The sequence below is a fragment of the Zingiber officinale genome, chromosome 6A, assembly GCF_018446385.1.
Source record: "Zingiber officinale cultivar Zhangliang chromosome 6A, Zo_v1.1, whole genome shotgun sequence".
Lineage (NCBI taxonomy): Eukaryota > Viridiplantae > Streptophyta > Magnoliopsida > Zingiberales > Zingiberaceae > Zingiber > Zingiber officinale.
Window position 1 is genome coordinate 112352100 of NC_055997.1, and position 20870 is coordinate 112372969.

General features: G+C 36.6%; 3 protein-coding genes across 4 annotated transcripts; 2 read left to right on the top strand and 1 right to left on the bottom strand.

The window, feature by feature from the left end:
* The first annotated feature begins 7367 nt into the window (after positions 1-7367).
* LOC121997470 (BTB/POZ and TAZ domain-containing protein 2-like) lies at positions 7368-9347 on the top strand. Of its 2 annotated transcripts, none has more exons than XM_042551887.1 (5): positions 7368-7521; positions 7631-7776; positions 8120-8456; positions 8531-8811; positions 9022-9347. In XM_042551887.1, the coding sequence occupies exons 1-5, from the start codon at positions 7414-7416 to the stop codon at positions 9200-9202; spliced, it is 1053 nt and encodes a 350-aa protein (XP_042407821.1). In that variant the 5' UTR covers positions 7368-7413; the 3' UTR covers positions 9203-9347. The 2 variants fall into 2 exon arrangements, with proteins under 2 accessions (XP_042407821.1, XP_042407822.1); XM_042551888.1 differs by having other exon boundaries at positions 8120-8450.
* A 620-nt stretch (positions 9348-9967) lies between these two features.
* On the top strand, positions 9968-14517 carry LOC121997471 (28 kDa ribonucleoprotein, chloroplastic-like). Its single transcript, XM_042551889.1, has 4 exons — positions 9968-10446; positions 10551-10652; positions 13495-13776; positions 14301-14517. Exons 1-4 carry the CDS (start codon positions 9994-9996, stop codon positions 14364-14366), a joined length of 903 nt encoding a protein of 300 aa, XP_042407823.1. The 5' UTR covers positions 9968-9993; the 3' UTR covers positions 14367-14517.
* Positions 14518-14712: 195 nt separating this feature from the next.
* On the bottom strand, positions 14713-19221 carry LOC121997472 (uncharacterized protein At3g49055-like). The gene is made up of 5 exons (XM_042551890.1): positions 17888-19221; positions 17703-17779; positions 16788-16899; positions 16535-16651; positions 14713-15380 (listed from the first exon to the last, which is right to left on the bottom strand). Exons 1-5 carry the CDS (start codon positions 19169-19171, stop codon positions 15021-15023), a joined length of 1950 nt encoding a protein of 649 aa, XP_042407824.1. The 5' UTR covers positions 19172-19221; the 3' UTR covers positions 14713-15020.
* Positions 19222-20870: the final 1649 nt, after the last annotated feature.

The window sequence follows — 20870 nt, forward strand, 5'->3', positions numbered from 1 at the left end:
CCAATCGATCGGCTGGTCGATTGGGCATGAACCAATCGATCGGCTGATCGATCCAGCTCATGATTTTGCCCAAAATCAAGTCTAAAGCCCCCTAAACCAACATCCACTCAACCATGACTTGTTGGTACGTAAAACCTAGCATCCGGTCACCCTTGACTTGCTAGGACTCCCTTACCAAGTGTCCGGTCAATCCCTTTGACCCACTTGGACTTCCACCAGATGTCTGGTCAACCTTGACCCATCTGGATTTCCTCGTGCCAAGTATCCAGTTAATCCCTTTGACCTACTTGGACTTCTCAACACCAGATGTCCGATCAGCCTTGATCCATCTGGATTTCCTGTGCATGACTTCATTCATCAGGATTTTCAACTGCCTAGCTTCACTCACTAGGTCTTTCACCTGCCTTCACACACCAGGACTTTCACCTGGCTTCACTCACCAGGATTTCCTTCTGCCTAGCTTCACTCACTAGGACTTTCATCTTGCCTAGCTTCACTCACTAGGACTTTCACCTGGCTTCACTCACCAGGATTTCCCAGCCAAGTATCTAGTCAACATTGACCTACTTGACTCTCCTTCACAATCTTCCCACATGAACCATTTGCACCTGCAATCTTCATGTGTTGTCTATATGTATTGTCAAACATCGAAAGTCAAACATCAAGACTCGAGCTTGACTCAATTCAAGCTCAGTCAACCAGGTCAACCTTGACCTAGGGATATTGTACCAACATGATAAACTATATTGAAAGCAGTAATTTTTGAACTCATCATGACAATCATACTCACTTGTTAAGATATTAATATTAACAAGTTGTTTGATAAAATCTCATCAATAATTCATTAGAGCATCTGCAATGGGAGGTTTATAACATGCTATTTATGCTATAAACCCCTCCCCCACTATATAGGTGGGGTTTATATTTTTTTTTATAAAACTGTACCAAAATCTTGGGACCGGGTTTACAAAAAAAATAATGGAGAGAGGATGGAGAGAGTATTTTAAAAGAAATGAGGTTTTTAAAAGAGAGAGGTTTTTAACTTATGAGAAGTTTTTAAAAGGAATAAGGTTTTTAACTTATGATGTGACAGTAATGTGGCGGAGTATAAACCTCTTCAAGAGGTTTACGACTGCAAATGCCCTTACTAATATATATTAAGATAATAATATTTTTAAATACAAGTACAATATCATTTTATAACATACCAAATATCAATTTACAATTTACAATATACAAACTATAATATTTCAACAATAATAATAATCTAATGAAAAACAACTATCATGTTGTAAAGGATCAAATTACAACTATCTATCATAAAATTACAATAACAAAACCAATAGTTTTATTTAGTTTTAATAATAATACAATAGAAGATCACAATAATTTAGATAAAACAATAGTTAGCAGTATATAATAAAATAATTATGTAGACAACAACAATAAATATTGTAAATGTTTCTCTTCAAGATTCATAGCAAACCAATCAAGCTTGCGATCATATTGGCTAGGAAGAGTAAAGTTCTCCACATCATCCAACAAAAAAATCAAGTTCTCCAGTCTTTTTAAGTATCCCAGATGATCCCTTGTAGTAAGAAAGCTAACTCAAGTGGTCCTCCTTGGTATGCCTCTTGATTTAGATCTTTTCATTATCCTTAGTCTTTTGTCAGAAAAGAAAATTATTCTTCAAATAACAATTAAAGAGATTTATGTTAATTCAGACGAAAAAGGAATAGAGCAAGCTTAATGCTATTTTAATTATAAGAAAAAAATAATCTTTTAGTATTATTGTTTAAATCTAGTACAAGATTATAATGTTTCATAACATAATTTATTCCACAATCAAATCATTCTCCGCATTAATTTCAAAAGATATAAGATTTGATGAATAAGAACAATAAAATATAAGGATAAAAAAAAGCTAAAGTTGAACAATTGACATATTACTAATCAGACTTTTGCATAAGTTAAGAAAATCAGTACAAGCTAAGTAACTAGTTACCAAAATATCATATCAAAGTAATAATAAAAAGTCCAACAAACCAATCGTTATATGAAAAAAGTTAAGCCAACTTAAAACTATACTCTTAGAGTAAATAAGTTAGGAGGATATTTATAATTTACAGTCAACCTTAAGAGAATCATAAAATAAATAATGGAAGTTATCTTCCCTACGAAATCTTTGTAAATTCTAAATTGGTTTTATTAAAGCTATAGGTCATAATACATTATTGTAGTTCAAATAAGTAAAAATTACTATAAGTACCCCGGGTTAGTTTTGATGTGGTCAACCGGGTTAAATTAGGTCCTACGATTTTGATTCCTTGTGTCCGAGTGTGCAAGAACTTAGGAACATAAGAAGTCGAACCGAAGATGTAGCTAGCGAGAATGATAACATAGGAAGCGAGTTGACGGACTCGGTACATCTCAGGGATGAGGTATATAGAAGAGTACACCATCGAATGAGAAGGAAGCGCGTGACGCATCTGAGGGATGAGAAGCTGGGGAGGAAGCCTGCTTAAGGAGAAGGTCGGAGTTGAGTTCAGTGAACTCAACTCTGGATGATTAGAGCATCATCCAAGCGATTGGAGATGTTCATTCTCGGATGAACAGTGATGGAAGTGCCTCTAAGTGGATTGGAGGCACCCTCGCACCTCAAGAAAGAGGTGCCTAGCTGTCAGAGTGAAGGCGCCTCCAAGGAGCATGGAGGCGCCCTCATGCCTCAAGAAGGAAGTGGCCTGCTGGAAGGAGGCGCCCTCACACATCTATTGGAGGCACTCCTGGAGCTTCGATAGAGGTTCCTCCAATGAATAGTAGCTATTGTGTGACTGTTGTTTCATGGATAAAATATTATCCACACTGGAGGTGCCTTGGATGTCTTTGGAGGCGCCTCAGTTTAATGATAACTTTTTCCAGGAGATTATAAAAAGTCCCCTGGAGGTAGAAATTTAATAACAATAATGGTACTAATCTTCCTAGCTATTTTTGAACTCTTAAAGTCTGTAAGAGGATTCTTCGCCTTCAATGAAGAAGATCTTTAGTGAGTTTTCAACTGTCTTAGATTAATAACTACCTAGATTGTAACTAAGTAAATTCTTTAGTATTCTTACTTTTAGTTATTATTTTTATGTTAATTATTTGTGTGCTTAATTAATATTGTATCCTTGTTTAGTTAAAATAGTAAGAGATTTTTCTAACTTATTTTTAGAGCTATTCATCCCCCCCCCCCCCCCTTTAGCCAGCCTAATACGGACCTACAATTATAAATCAAGATAATTTCATATGTAATAATACAAAACAAGAGAAAAATAAGCTAGTTGAAGATGTGAGTTGCAATAGCTAAAAATAGTCTTTAATCAATCTCAAGTAATCAGAATTGTGATACCAAATAATACCTTTCTTGTATTTTTTTTCAATGAACAACAATTGGAAGGACATGATTGTTGGTGCAGTTGGCACCAATGGTTAAACTCAAGTTTTGATTAATGACAAATTATTAAAATTAGATTTTATGTTTTCTAACATATTTATGAAGTGTGCAGGACTGAAAGATTTAATAGGACCTGACACCAGGTTGAAGTTCAGTTAGGTTGATAACTGGCATAGGAAGACCAGATAGGATGATATATGGCAGGAAGTCTATTTAAGTCTACGAGACCTGACAACTAGCTAAAGTCTAGATGGAGCATCTGGCAAAAAGACCTAATGTGCCAAGAGTTGAGTAAGTCAGCAAATGGCAAGTGAGGTAAGCACTGGAGGAGGTGATCCAGTGAGGACGAGCCTAGTGGGGTTATAGGTGTTGGTCCAATTTAGATCCATTTTGGAAATCTCAATTGAGACCGTAACTAGATCCTAGACTTGGTGAGACATGATCTAAGTTATAAATTGATCTTGTTTTTAATGTGTTAACTCTGTTTTGCAGGATATTTTTATTATTGTTTGGAATAACGTTTCTTACAGGAAATCGAAGTTCTAAGTTGGCTAGAAAAAGGATTTTCAAGTGCCTTGGAAAGGTACAAGTACTTGGATTCGATTGAACCCAACCATATGTGCAGTTGAGGTGATGCACTCTGATTGGTTAGCACACGTCAGAATCCAAGCACCCGGGGCTGATCCAGGAGCCCGATTGTTGATAAATGCCTACTAGATAGAGCTTCGTTGAAGTGCAGCCATGTCTGCGATCCAGGTGCCCAGAGTTGAATAACTCAGTGTCGAAGTAGGATCAAATAGGCTTCAGTGGAAATGCCTGGGGGTGGTCTAGGAGCTCAGAAAGGCTATAAAAGAAGCTTCGACCAATAACATCAATACAAGATTTGCTCCGACTTTCATACTCACACTCTGCTCTTAGAAGCTCTCTATACGACATCGAAAAGCTGCTCTAACAACCAACGCTCAAGCTACTACTTTACTTGTGTCGGTATAATTTGCTTATTGTTTTGTACTTAAAATCTTTGTAACTATTCGAGCTAATAGTGAATTGCCCAACGAAAATACTCATCGAGTGCAGGCTTTGGAGTAGAAGTCATCGGAGACTCTGAACCAAGTAAAACCAACTTATATTAGTGATTGATTTTCTATCTTTAGTTTCCACTGCTTTCTCTCATTTTATGAAAAAGTAAAAAAGTGACTAGAGCTATTCATTCCCCTCTAGCGCTTTACGATCCTACAATGATGACTTGGTTATGTAAAATGTATATATATGAAAATTTAAGCACCTATCTTTCATCACCAAAAGATGTAAAATGAAAAAGAAGCCCAACACATCCAATAACTAAGTAATATCAATTTTGTAACACAAGATGCATAGCAATATTGAAAATTGTTAAGAGATCACCAACCATGGTCGATCATTATAGGTTTTCATTTGTCTTGATTCTTAAACACTTTGTATAACCTCAGCAGAAGGAATGACAAAAAATAATTAAAATAGGATAATCCTTCACAATTCTCATGAAATCTAAGATTCAATTAGATAAGAATACTGAAACATTTTTTAATTTATCAAATTTAATATGATTACCTTAAACAGGAATTACTGCTACAATCTATCTAAGCATAAGATTAGACTACAATCATCTCATTCCTTTTTAAGGTAAATTATGAGGATGATGAGGGTGGTGGGGGAGTCGAGAAGGGTCGACTGCTACATCTTCAACTTGTACGACTGCAACTCATGGTCTATCTCGATGATAAAGGAAACTATGAGGATGAGAAAGATGGTGTTAGTGATTCATGTGGCCTTTCCAATGCTAACATCTTCTTGGTCACGGTAGCATCCTCGGCGATGGCAGCTCTATCTCGCATGATAATTACAGACTCCAAGATAGAGTTTGATATGTGAGATAGTAAGTCATCAGTGTGCCATGTAAGTGAATTTTTCAATGAAGACAAATATGAAGATTTATTTTTTTTTAAAAAAAAATAAAGTGGTTAAAGTTTTTTTTTCTTTAGAATGAACAGTGAGATAGGGGGTATTATGGAAAAGAGAATGGAAAAAAAATACATAAATGGTCAATATAAAAATATAAAAATGAGTATGTTTCTTTTTTTTGGTAATACACAAAACCAAATACATGATTTGAGAAATCACCGTTTTAATTAAGTCTCATTCGTTTTAAATAAATTAAAGCAGTTTAATAAATATTTGAACGAGTTTGACTAATTTGAAAGACTAGATTATTTCAATGTTTTTTTAGCATATTGTAATAGTTTCAACTAAAATTAGTACAACAATGTTAGAATAATAATATTCTTGAGATATTAAAGAGTAATTTTGATATAACAGTATTTATATTAAAAATAAAGATATTTTTAGAATGAAAATTAAAATAGGATATCCTTTTAATAATAAAAATTATTTATGACACCTTTAGATTTTCCCTTAGGTCTTAGATAATTAAACTTTTATGTAAATTATCAATCATATAATATCTTTAATTTGATACACAAGATGATATATTAAATTGGATTCCAGTATAACAATCTAAAACCAGCGTCTTATAGATAATTTTTTCAAGTAAAATAAAAAATTTGGGACATTGATAGTTAGGGAAGGAATCCTTGTGCTTTCATATTTACTAGGGAGAAAATCGTCCATTTTTAGAATTAATTGGAGGTGTAAATATATATCTAAATTATAAAAATGAAAAATAAAACCATCCTCTTATAATTATTTAAAAATATTTTTTTTATAATTACTTAGAAATACAACATAAATAATTTTTTTATCTAAAAGAAAACTATTTATAGAAAAAAAATAAAGAAAATTATTTAGAGGCAAGTGGTTGATGCACATTGAATTTAGCCCACAATTAATTACTTCCAATAAAAAAATATAACGAAAGTTGGCAACTCGACGCCAAATAAAAATTATCTCACGTTTGGAAAGGCAAGTGATGGGTCGCTTTTTATCAATCTTTGAGCCATTGCTTTATAAAAAGATCTATCCCCTCCAAGATTCGTGTGAATCGACTTTGATTTTGATTCAATTGATTTGATCTACTAATTTGTTTGATCCTTTAAAAAGATATAAAAAGAATAGTATTGTGGTTGCACTATCTATAGTTCAACATAAAAATAATATCATAATATCCTCAACTTATAATAAATATTTTTTTTAAAAAATAATTTATTATATAATATATTTTTAATTGATAGTTAATAATAAAATATAGTATTTATTGATTATCCTAGACAATAAAATACATTCATAAAATATTAAAACTAATATGGTTAAAGTAATCGGTTTAGTTTGATTTTATGAGTTCCATCAGAATGTACGAAAATTAATTCAAACCTAAAAACATTGCTTTTTTTTTAAAGTAAACTAAATTAAAAAGTAAAAAAAATGAATTTTGGATTTGGTTTGCTCGTTTCCGACCCATAAAATCAAATTAATTATTATTCTAATAAACGTATATTAATCATTTACTCTAGATAATAAATTAATAAAAAAGAAAAGTCAAAAAACAAAAAAGAGAAGAAAAGAAAACGCCTACACTAGGCAAAACCAAAACCCATTTTGTAGACCTTTATTTATTTATTTTAATTATGCCGTCATTAATGACGCACTCATCTCTTTCCTCCCTAAATTCTCGTGAACCTTCGAGTATCAAATCTTAATTTCACCTCCTCATATTTAGAAAATAACACTTTGCCCTATGGAGTTCTCAAATTCATTTTAGTTCACCACTCTTACGTATGTGTTTAATGATAGATATTAATATAAAAGCATGCTAGGATGTGTAAACAAATAAATTTTGAAAATTATAGAGGTAAAATGATGTTTTGTAAAGTATGTGGGGCTAAATGAAATGTTGTCTTCCTATTATATATACACGCTTTAAAACCATTCAAACAAACCACTCATTCTCGTACCCGCACTTACACGCACGACGCACGTGACAATCAATGAGCTCCCCGATGTACGGCGGCGTCGGCGACACCATTTCCTCGCCGGCGGACGTTCTGATTCTCACCGCCAGCAAGAGCAGGATCCCGGCTCATTCACGAGTCCTGGTAAGACGCCTGGATCTGTCGTCGTTGTGCGCGGATTTTTTTTTTTTTTTTGGTATTAGCGAATCAGTTTAGGACTTTAGGGATTGTTGACGGATGCGCTTGATTTAAGGCGGCGGCGTCGCCGGTGCTTGAGAGGTTGCTGGATCAGACGGAGAAGCGCATCGACGGCAGCGGCGGAGCGATTAGTATCTCCATTCTTGGCGTCCCCCATGGGGCAGTCGATGCCTTCCTCCGCTTCCTCTACTCTCCCTCCAGGTTACTCTTTTTCTTTATCTTTTTTATAAAGTTATTTTTTTATTTGATCTTATACGATTTTTCCTCTCCGCCATTTCCGGAAAATGAAGAAAAAAATAGAAAACATTGTTAAAAAATTGGTAAAAAATTTTTTTGTAGACGCGCAGTTGTTTGGATTCCTTTTCCATTAATTTAATTTGGTTTTCGTAAATTTATTTCGAATTCCAACTTTTTGGTCGATCTACTCGATCAATATTTCTCGAAGATTATAACAAAAACATCGGTAAGGAATGCTCATTAATGACTGCTAAATTTGTCGTGTTTAAAATCAAATTTTGTTATTTTTTTTTTCGATCGAGTGAAGGTGCGGTATGCTGGAGGCGAAGGGGGAGGAGGCGGCGGCGGAGATGGCGGAACACGCGGTGCACTTGCTGGTGCTGTCGCACGTGTACCAAGTGGGATGGCTGAAGCGCGCGTGCGAGCGGGCGCTGGCGTCGCGCCTGGCTTCGGAGGCCGTGGTGGACGTTCTGGTCCTCGCGCGGCGGTGCGATGCGGCCTGGCTCCACCTCCGCTGTATGAAGCTCATCGCCAAGGACTTCGCCGCCGTCGAGCGCACCGAGGCGTGGCGCTTCCTCCAGGAGCACGACCCCTGCCTCGAGCTCGACATCCTCCAGTCTCTCCACGACGCGCACTTGGTAGGCGTACGTCCTCGCTCATCCCTCCTTCGCTTCGGCGTTTTATCAAACGACTAACGCGCCTCGCCTGATTCGTGCAGAGGCAGAAGCGGCGGCGGAGGAAGAGGGAGGAGCAGCGGGTTTACACGGAGCTGAGCGAGGCCATGGATTGCCTTCAACACATCTGCACGGAGGGCTGCGCCACCGGCCACTGCCCCGACTCTGCCACCTGCCGTGGCCTCCGGCAGCTCGTCAACCACCTCGCCCTCTGCGATCGCAAGAAGCGGCATTCCTGCGGCCGATGCAAGCGCCTGTGGCAGCTCCTCCGCCTCCACGCCTCGATTTGCGTCCAGCCTGATCACTGTCAGGTTCCCCTCTGCTCGTAAGCTCCCAAAAATCCAAGTTTCACTCTTTTTTTTTTATCAATAAACACTCAAATCGTTACATCTCCGCTACAAAGATTGAATTTTTATTTTGTTTTTGCTCAATGAACACTCAAATCCTTGCTTCTCTGTGCATGAAAGATTAAAATTTTCAAACTTATATATTTTTTATAAATGAATGCTCAAATTTTATGTGGCTTAATCTGCAGGCAATTCAAGCAGAAGATGGATCAGAGTAATGGAAAAGACGAGGAAGAGGATGAGAAGTGGAGGCTGCTGGTGAAGAAGGTGGTCTCTGCAAGGATCATGTCCTGCTTGGCCAAGAGGAAGAGGCAAGAAGGGTTCCAAGACCAGGAGCAGCCATGGCTGAAGCACAATTTACTTGAGTGAGCAAAGAAGGGGGAAAAGTGTTCAATTTATAGTTGATAATGTAAAAATAAATAAAAAGAATTAGCTTCTACTTGAGCTCTGTATACATGGATCTTTCTTCATATAAACAAGTGATTAATTATCAAATCTAGCATAATTTTTAAAAGTTATCAATTGTGGTTTATATGGTGTATAAAGTGCCTTCAAATTCAATTACTCATTACATATTTATTTAATTATCTTGGATTTGTATAGTTATTGATAATCCACTAATCTTGAATTTGTATCATATTTCATTTATTATGTAATTTGAGATATTTATAGGGATGAAAATGTTAGCAATGTTCATGATGATTATGCTAATTATTATTGATTGAGGAGTAAAATGACAAAAACTCAACAAAAAAAAATAGGAAGAATTTTTTTAAGAAAAGAATGTAAATAATTTTAATGAATAGACGACATGATAGAAAATAAATTAATATATTATGATAATAATGAAAGATGACTTATAAATTGTTAAGAATAATTAAGTCTCGTAATTTTTTAAAAAAGATAATTTTTTAAAATGGCTCAATATCAAAGTGCTCTAAAAATTTTAATTTATTATTAAATTATTCTTTTTGTAATGAATAAATAATGTAAATGGTAATATTAAACGGTAAATAGGTATTTTGCGTGAGATATTTTAAGAATAAATTAGATATCAAATCTTGGGAGCATTATGAAAATTTATAAATCTTGTGCGCTGTTTTGAGAAACTACCCATTTCTCGTTCTATTTCTCTTCCTTATCTCTTCCCTCCCTAATCCATGGCGGCGGCCGCGACGACCTTCCACTCCGTGTCGATGGCGGATGGCCTTCTTCCCTCACTTCACACCGTCGTCTTCTCTTCCAAGCCGTCCTTCCCTCTCCTGTCACTACCTCTCTCCTCTAAGCCCTTCCTCCACCTCTCTCGCTCCGCTTCTTCTTTCTACCTCAAAAAGAACCCTCCTATTCTTCCGCTCGTCTCGCAGACCTCCGACTGGGCTCTCCAAGATGAGGGTACCGCTGCTGGGATTGAGGAGTACGAGGGTGATGAGGACCAGGCGTTGGAGGGTGGGTTTATCGCCGAAGGAGACGGAGGATTTGTCGAGGGGGAAGAAGAGGAGAATGTTGAGCCGCCTGAGGAGGCTAAGCTCTATGTCGGGAACCTCCCTTACGATGTGGACAGCGAGCGATTGGCTCAGCTCTTCGGGAAAGCTGGCGTTGTCGAGGTTGCCGAGGTGAGAAAGCAGAACTCTTCATGGTCTTCCAGGGATACTGTAAACTAGATGGGATTTCTTTTTTTTTTTTGGTTCCGTTCTAAGCTATTCATCTGGTATTGCAGGTGGTTTACAACCGGCAGACAGATCAAAGTCGTGGCTTTGGATTCGTGACAATGAGCACCATTCAAGAAGCAGAAAAAGCAGTAGAAACGTTCCACAGATATGTAAGTTCTATCCTGTTTATTTAGTTGTTGATTATTCTTTCTAGTTCAGTTGGGTAGAAGAATTCTCCGTGTTAATGCTGAAAAGCTATCCAAGTTAGTGAAAAAATTACCTATTTATGCTGTATGTTCTTTTGCATCCATCAAGTACCCTGCTTGTATTGATTGTGTGTTGGTTCAGCACTTACCCCTTCATTTGCTATTTTGCATTGTTGACACATTACTATACAGAATGGAACTGGAAATTCTTGGACTATAGTTAGCGGCCAACTGGACATACATAGAAAGAAAATTTGCTTAAAGTTTCTAGATTAAGGTACCAAAATTTTGGGCCTTCAAATTTTCTAAATGAGAAAGGTGTACAACAAACCAACCCGTATAGTAGGAACATATAGTTTGTTTGCGTTCTGTTGTGGAAAGGTGAATAAACAACAGGGCTGTGGTGTATGTTAACATTGTTGGATTGTTGGTGTGTACTTTGGTAGTAAATCTTGTTAAGCAATTCATGTGTTTTATCTTTATAATTGTTGTATGGGCATAAGGGTGCATTTGTATTTTATCTGGCTTGAAGTGATGCAGTGGATAGTTCGTCTTGTGAACATAGATGGATGTTTGTATGATTCACCATGTACTTGCGTCATAATACAAGATTTGCATAAAGACAACAAGGACTGTTGAATAGTTTTTTCAGCAATTTTGAATAGTTCAATTTTAGTTTGTTTCAATAGTTTTGATGTTCAGCGAACCAATTAGGTTTGATTGCAGGAATCATGCCCAACATTTCAGTATCTTTTTCTTCTGCATTTTTGGAATTTTAGTTTTCCTTCATTAGGACCTTATACAACTTTTCTTCCTCTGTCTTCTTTAGAATGTTGGGATTGTGATTTTTTGTCCGTGTTACTGAAGCACATTGCTTTGATGAATATTTCTCTTAATTCAAGAGGTCATCATGTTTATTACTTGTCTTATCTTTAATTAGACTTAATATGCCCTAGAGTGTCTCCTATGTCAAATATAAAATGTCATCATGTAATCAATGTGCTCACTGCAAACGTTTGAGGAGAATATTTTGGAGCTTCAAACTACTGGTTTTTACGGTCTCCCCTATTACATCTCCTTTTCCTGGTAAATTGAAATTGCAGATTAGTAAATTGATACAGTAACCGTTTGTCTACTTATCTAGAGTCACAATGCCCATTGCAATTCCTTTATTAGCATCAGTTGCTGCATCAGGGTTGAGTTTGGACCGTGCAGGGTGTGGTCTCTGATACATGTTTGTTAATTTTAGTTATTCATCAATTACACTGTATGTTTTCTTAAGCTGTCTGCACTATTTGTTCATTGCAGCAATTTGAATTATTTCACTAGAAGAGAGAGTTTTTTTAAGCTAGAGATGTGTAATGTAACTCACCTTTCAGTGTGGACATATGCTTTTTGATCCATGTTAGGAAAGTAACCATTCTTTGTTTGATCTTTGTTTGCAAGTGCTCTATGTAACCATTCTTTGTAACAATGAGTCTGGTAAACATGATCTTTGAGCGAGTAATAATAATCACCTTCTTCCTACAATCACACATGATCAAGTGAAGTTCCTATTTGCATGCTCAACTATCAAGGTCCCCACCTCCGCATAAGAGTTTTGGCATTTGGATTGGTTTGATCTTCATGTTGGATTTTTACATAATATCAAAGTTGCCTCCTTTTTTCCCCACATGATTAAGTGAAATCCTCTTGAAGTCTTGGGCGCGCCTAAATATGATTATATAAGTGCCTTGACATTTTAGCTTAGACTGAGCTTCCAATTGGGCTTCTATAGTCTTTATGCGGACTTTGCACAGTATGCATACATTTAAATGCTAACTGGCACAGGAAACCAGATATGATGTGGTCAACATTGCCAAAGCACGGGAAACCTCTGATCCCTAGAGTCATATTCCTTCGTCTGATATTCAGTAGAACTCTGTTTCTAGCTTTTACTGAGTTTGCAATCCACAATGAAAAATTAAGCATTAAGTTGCTGCTTTCCTCTTTGTCAGCTTAGCTTTTCAGCACTGAAAGCAGAGAGTATACTGGTAATGCCATTCGATTACCTTATTGCAAGCCTGTGATGGTCTTTTTCACATAGACTTGTTAACTCTAATTTTCAATCACCTTCATTATCTACAAGCCTTGTCCAAGTGTTCATTTTGTCGCTTGTTCAACTGGCCTACTTGGGCTGAGTAGAATGGGATGAGTTCAATGATTTACTGGTGGAAAAATGACAGTGAAGAACGGAGCACACCTCAATGTTCATGGGCTTGTACAACCCAACTCGACTGTAAAATAAATGGAATCTGATAACAAAGAGGAAGTAGCAAAACATTATTTATGCCTTAGCATCACAATGTGGCAAGGTTAGCAAAAAAGGTGTCTGATTGTTTAGGCCGAATTGGGCCAATCTCATAATGAACTACTTACTCTCTTACCTTTCGGACTGTTATTGGATGATTCATTTGGAACCATTCGATTTTTGTTGCATGTTTGCACCACTCATTTTGAAATTGTTTCATGCTTCCATACATTTGATGTTAGTTTTGCATGATGCAAGGTTGCTTGTCATACCCTTTTGTTTCTTTGAATGCTATTTGTTTTCTCTACATGTATATTTTTGAATGCATTTACTGGATTTGGAACTCTATGATATTTGTCTTCCTTACTGTCTAAAATCCCTACCTGCATCGTTTTTGTGCCGGCTAGTAGGGCTATCGTCTGACTTATATCTCAAGTTCCATTGGTGCTTAGAGTAGCAACTGTTTCGTCATTATCGAATTATTTTGCCTAGCTTGTTTGCTTCTTTTGGGAACAGGAAGTTAATGGCAGGCTTTTAGCTGTGAACAAAGCAGCCCCCAGGGGCACTCGCGTAGAGAGAACTCCGCGTACTTTTGGGCCTTCCTTCAGAATCTATGTCGGGAACCTGTCCTGGCAAGTGGATGATGGTCGTCTGGAGCAAATATTTAGTGAGCACGGTAAGGTTGTGGAAGCAAGGGTGGTGTACGATAGAGAGACTGGACGCTCACGTGGATTTGGCTTTGTTAAGATGGAATCACAGACCGAAATGGATGATGCAATTGCTGCTCTTGATGGACAGGTGACAATACTTTGATCGCCCTACTTTATTTACTTGCATTATTATCTACTCGACTAGAGTTCATCTTGCAAAGATCTATGGTTATTAGCATAACGAAGATGAGATTGTTATGATCGATGTGTAGGATTACTAGAAATGATAAAAATAAGGGGAAAAAAATGCTACTATTCAGGAACAACAAATGCAGCTGCCAAAGATGTGAACATATTCAATAGTTAAAGGTTGAATTGAACAAAAAAAAACTTTATTTATCGTAATGCAAAATGATTTAAGAGATTTGAATATTATAATATTATAACCTTACATATAGTTTAACTAAGAGATAAATTCATGTAGTTAACCTCAGATAATTGGGACGAACACAACTTATGACAATGCTACAATGATGATGAGAGCTGTACATTTTTCTCTATGAATGACGACTTTTTATAAAAGAGTTGCTTCTATGTGGATCTATACTTATTTGAAACTCTAAAAAGAGTTTTTGTCATCTAGTAACTATTTTTGTATTGGCAATTGGACAGAACTTGGACGGTCGAGCATTGCGAGTGAATGTCGCAGAGGAGAGGCCACGACGTGCTGCATTTTGATGTTCGTAGAACCAACGATAAAAAGAATATTTGTCGTAAGGATTTTGTCTACAAGACCTCATTACTTGTATGAATTTGTTTTTTTGTTGTTTACTTTGTAGAGCGATGAACAAAGATGCGATAAATTTAGGCTTGTTTCAACTTCCAATTATTATTTTATTTACAATATCACATTTACAAAAATGAACAATAGAGATTCATTAATTTGAATATTAATCTTTATGGAATTATAATTTTTTTATTATCAGTCATAATTTTTTTAACAAATATTAATACTCTATTTCATACTTTTGAGATTGCAGAAGATATCATTTCTCCCTCAAATAGAAATTTCTCTAAAATCAAGTAAAGGAAAATGGCATACATTGAAGCTAATGTGCCAAAACATTGGCAATGAATCCATCAAAAACCCAATAATATTAACACTATAGTAAAATAATTATTTGTATCCCTTCTACACATTATGATGCCCTTGAGAAAGGAATTCAAATGGGGTCATGTCTCAGTTGGAATAAACATCTCCCCCAACAAAAATTGCATCCAACACTAAAAGGATCCAAATCATGACACGAATCATATGAACTATAAATGATCGATAAATGTGGAGGATCATCACACTTAGCTCTTAATTTACAGGTTCTTTCTTTCGACCGGTCATAATGTACCCTGCATTAGGGGCTCTGACAATTCCATCTCGTTGTTACCTTGTGGTACATCGGGTTGATGGTATCTTACAGCATTCAAGCCCAGCCATTGCCAGGGCCAGCACACGTATCGATAATTGTTTCTGCTCCGGAAATCATCTAGGTTTTCGGATTCCTCGAGCTGCCGAGTTAACTCCTCAAGTCTCTCCCGCAGCCTTGAGGATCTCATGTCGGCCAATTTCAAGGATTTTTCAGCTGCGTCTCTAGCAACCATGGCTGCGGCAGCAGTCTCTTCTTTGAACTTGAGCTTATTCTCAGATTCTAGGGTTGCTTGCTTTGTCTCTTCCAGTTCCTTTCTAAGAGTTGACAACTGCAATTCAGTTGGAAATTCAAGAAAACAAATAAGTTAATGCCAGAAAAAGGCAATAAAACTATGAAACACACACCACAAATTTTCATCAGTTTATCAAATTGCAAAATCATTGCACCAATTGGTAATGTCATCATAAGTTATATTACTAAGCTACATAAGAAACAAGGGCTAAAAGTTTGAAAGATGGGATTATGTAGGGATTAGCTACAACAGAAGGTAGACAACAATCAAGGTCCCACAGTCCCATGAATTTAGGGGTCAGTTGAACGATTGCACCTTTTTAGGTTGTCAAGCTCTATTGCTGAATTCTTGAAAATATATCGTCTACGAGTGGTAAGATCTGTGTGGACTGTTGAGATTTATCTTTTTTCTCAACTAACAACTATTAATAACTAAATAATTATTTTTTGTTAAAACACCATGAAGGGTATAACTCCTCGCGGAACAAAAAGGTAACTGTGTTAATGATGAGAACAAGAAAATTTCTCAAATAAGACTGATGGTAGGTTATTCCTGGATACATTGCCTGCTGTTGATTCTGCAAGTAACACTACATCAAATTCTCATTCTACCAATTGAGCCTGAAAATTAATAGTGAACTACATATCTTAGGGCTAAATCATGGTTGGCCCCTACTGAAATCATTATTATGATAACAAGGACTCTGTCAATCTGATATAAACAGGGCTAAAAGTTCACAAAAATTACAGATGCTACTCCCTCCATTTAATCTCTATAGTTTTCTTTATCTCTGACATCTAATGTTCTGCTGTGATCATGTGATTTTACAAACCCATATCTACCATGTTAGTATTGCTAATGTGGCAATATTAGCCATCTAAGTTCTATAGATTGTTAAAAATTTTGAATTTACAAGTACTGATGCTTCTGGTGGTTAAAAAGTAGAACTTGTAAAAAAAAAGTCTATATATATATATATACCAAAAACCTAAAAGTTAAGCTATATTCAGTGGTTTATCCAGAAGAACGAGAAGATTTCTCAGAGCTGTACTGTCAAGAGTTGAATTACTTTCTATAATATTAGCAAGTTGTGGACCAAATATTCTACTATGCCTAAGAAAAGGTAAATGTACAACTTCACTATCATGATTAAAAAAAAAAGTGTATCTTAGAAGCATCTTGCACTGCACCTGTAACTGAAACTCCTGTTCAACAGCTCTGCCAGCTGCTGCTTCTTGTTCTGCAGCAGCTTTCCATCTTGAAATTTCTTCGTCTGCTGCTGTGATGTCCATCATGAGTCCTTCAACCTTTCAATGACGTGTATTTTCATTTACTACTTCATGTTAAAAAAATATCTAATAATTAAATAAATACACTTGTCCGAGTCATGTCCAACTTTCAACACTAAAACTGTATAAACTGGAAATAGGAGTGAAAGATTACATTTTCGTTTGCCATTAGTTCCTTCGCCTCAAGCTCCTTTATATGATGCTTTAGCTGGGCAATCTCTTTCGTTTGTGTTTCCAAACGGTTTTTTAGTAGACCAGACTCTGCCCTTTCTCCAGGGAAAAAAAAGCAGATGCATATAATATGAATCGATTTAGGATTTTAAGACAAGCTCATAAATCACAGGAGCTGCAGAACTAGATTGGACAATAACTGCTCGATGCATATATTCAAGTGCAAGATTAATGCTGGATGTAATTGCACAAAGTATCAAAATATTTAATCATGCCACAAGTGGCACTCACAGTATCAAGTTTGACCAAAAAACTCATCCATTTTGATATGGCAGAATGGCTGGTTGTGAGTCCTACTCCTACATGACAAACTAAAATCTACAAGTTTAAAGTTCATCAATTGTTTTGACTCAAACCCAAGGAGAACAACTTGGAAAGCCAAGTTATGGTACATTAGTGCAAAGCACCTTGATCTTTGACTAGGCCATCTCTTACAGCAGGAGCTCTGTTTGTGAGTTATTTGGACCTCATCTCATCACTGAATTGTATATTCTCTACCACTAGTAATCCTCAGATTATTTAAATCATATTAATTATTCTAAGAAGAGATTTCTTTGATCTTCTTTGCCCCTAAAACCTTCAACTCTACTTAATTCAAGCCATCTTAGAAATTTATCAATATTCATAAATATTCATATTTTGTTAACTTATTTATAATCTATCAAGATTACAAATAGTAACCTTACAAATGACTACGATGTAAGGTATACCAGCAATTAGACAAGGTTAAATGCTCAATTCTAGAAATGAAAATTTATGTTTTTCAGTTCAGGGTTCATAGTGTCTACTGTGTTTAATAAAATTCTTCATATCATTATTAAGGTAACATGACAAGTACCTGAGTGCTTCTACCAAATACTGCAGCTCAATGATCTTATTTTGTGATTCCTTTACAGTAGTTCCCAATGCACCTGCCTGCAAGATAATGTGCATTTCATTTTAAGGGTTTTACGTGGTTTTATAAAAGCTAATAGTTTCTGGCTAGGAAAAACCTCAAAATCAAGATTAGGGTAGCGAGATTACCAAGATATACACTTCATTTTTTTCATTCTGATCAGACTCGTTCCCATCAAAATGGTCCAATCTCAAATCTATCCCAGCTTCTCTAAGACCCTCCTCTGCCACATGTCGCACTTCATTTGTCTTTGACGACAACATACTCCTGAGCAAAGTCACAATATGTTGCTTCTCTGCTAAGAGTTCTGAGACCTTCTCATTCAAATTATTAATTTCACTGCTACTTTCCTCCAACCGACCCCTTACTTCATCAGCTGCGACCTTAGCCAGTTCATAAACAGACTTAGTCCCATCCAACAAAGTGCGCAAATTATCATCAACATTCATTTCATTCCAAATAAGCATAGAATCATTATCATTCTTAACAACACTCTTAACAATCTCACAAATCTGTTCATAGGCCTTTGATATGTGATTTAACTGGTCAATGATCAACGGTCTCTGCGATTCTAATTTCATTTCCAAATTCTTGATTTTGGCATCACGATCCTCACCTAGCTGTGCCAGTCTGGACATCTCACTCTCGATCTCTGAGATCCGTGTCCCCCTCTCAGCGGCTACATGCTCCAGGTTTTGCAGCTCCGAGCTCTTCTTGGAGACTTCTTCTTTGAGACTCACAATTGCAGCCTCAAGCTGCGAAATTTCAATTGCGATTTCGTAATTCCGTTGCTCAACCTGTTCCCTGGCTTGATCCCTAGCCTTCGAGGCGGCGTCAATCTGCTTTATAAGCTCCTCGGAGATCTCATGCGCTCGCTTGATAACGCCATAGGCCACGGAGGGAAGACCGGTGTACTTCTGGGAAGTCGGTAGACCACCGGAGGCGGAGAAGTTCTTGGACCCGCTGACCTTGCTGGAGATCTTGCCGATGCCGGAAAGGAGCATCTGCGCGGCAGTCTCCATCTCGGACCGTAGCGAGTCCTTGTGCTTCATGGACTCGTCTCTGAGTCGGATCGCATCGGCGAGCTCCGCTGCGGTGCGTTCGGCGGATCGCGATGCCTCGTCCCTTTCGCGGTGGGCCTCGTCGCGCCTCCTGACGGCTTCGTCCCTTTCACGGAGCGCATCATCGCGCTGACGGATTGCGTCATGAGCCATGGACTTGAGGCGGCTGAAGGTGCCCTCGGCGGCCTTCCTGGCGCTGCGTTCCTTCTCGAGCTCGGCGAGGAGGTCGCGGATGCGCTGCTCCGAGGCCGAGGAAGAACTGGCGGAGGAAGAAGGGAGGACAATAGGGAGGGGATCATCGTCGCCCTCGACGTCGCTGAGGACCGCGGATTTGTCATCTTCGTAGGCCATGGCGAGAGACAGAGGGAGTAGGAGCGTTTGACAACTACCGGCCCTCTAGTTCTCTTGCAATTATTATTATTATTATTATTATTATTATTATATCCGAAAATATAAATGGTTTATTTATTTGAATAAAAAATAAAATAATTAAATTTATTATTAGATTATTTTATAGTTTAGTCATAAATTATGTAATAACAAATTAAGTTTACCAAGGTTAAATTTATTCAATTTATACATATATTTTAGTATTGATAAATGTAAATGAACTTGAAAACTAAGTTTACTCATTAATATCAATAAATCATTTTTTTTGCAAAACTCATCTATAAATTAATATTTAAAATTATATAGTTAATTTATTTTTAGGTATCCGATAATTCACAACCCAACATCTGTTAACATTGCGGGTGCCTAATTTGATTCTTACAAAACAAAGGTATGAGGCACAAATTCAGTCCTCATTATCTAAATATAAGGATGCATAAATTAGAGAGTGATAAATTTGTTATAATGAGACGAGGATCAAATCCTAACAGATTTAGAAAATAGAATAGTCCTAAATTCCAGTGTTTTCGAACTGAGTAGGTCAGATCAGCCCATTGGTTTTTGGGTTTCGATTCAACCGACCAAACTTGGGTCAATACACTAGGCAATAACAATTCATAATGGCACAAGGTTGTTGTTCGAAAAGACTGGCATAATAAGTTGAAACACTTTCGGTAGAATTCAAAAATAAAAAAGGAATATAGTGTCTCAAGGCAATTATGAATGATGAATTGCAAGATAATGATCATTAGTTGGTTTTGATCAACAACAACGGGTACTCCTAATGCATATCCAAAGTGATCAAATTCACAAGTATATAATAAATGTGACGCGACTTAAAAATTAGTAGTTATTTCTGTCTACTACATTGATTTTAAGAGGGATAAACCATGAGGATCAAGCACTCTGTAGAATCTGGGATAGATATGATCATGAAAAAATGGGGCAAGAGAAGCTTTTACTTTACACATTCCCATAGATCTAGCTTTGTGTTCCCACAAAAAAAGTTCTGTTTTGTTTTATCAAAGAGCTTATTTTTCAACAATCAGGAAACATCAAACTCCTTAGCAAGTTCTTTCCTGACTCAATTTGTTTGTTAAAAAAATTGAAATGCCATAAAATTTGATTTCTCTCCAAATGTTTCAGCTGTTACAATTATGAAAGTTTTTTTTAAGGTGAAATGGGTTTAGTCTTGTTTGTAGGTATGGTTAATTATATTGTTAGGCTTGGGATGTGGCAGAATTTTATCAAAGATACGGCAACAATATGTCTGGTTACCTAATTGTTTATAAGATCCCAGAAAATCTTCCTGGACTTGAGGAGAATCCTATGCTATCTACTTGGAGTAAGAATCTAATCCTTACTAAACAGAAAAGCAAACTCTGATTATTGGCATTGGTAAGAAATGCCATGCACTGATAACAAACTTCTGAATTGTTCATTTTTTTTTCTTCTATATTTTTGGTCTTTACCACGAGGTATCTTAACATCACATTGGATGTCAGATTATTTTCTGTTCCAAGAAGAAACGATAAGGTTAAACCCTGCCAACATTGGCGAATAGGGTTTTGCATTTAACATGCTTACCAGTAGACCAAACAAGTATTGGTTCTGAATTTTTCTCTAGGAAGCTAGAGGGTAACAAACTAAAACTACCTTT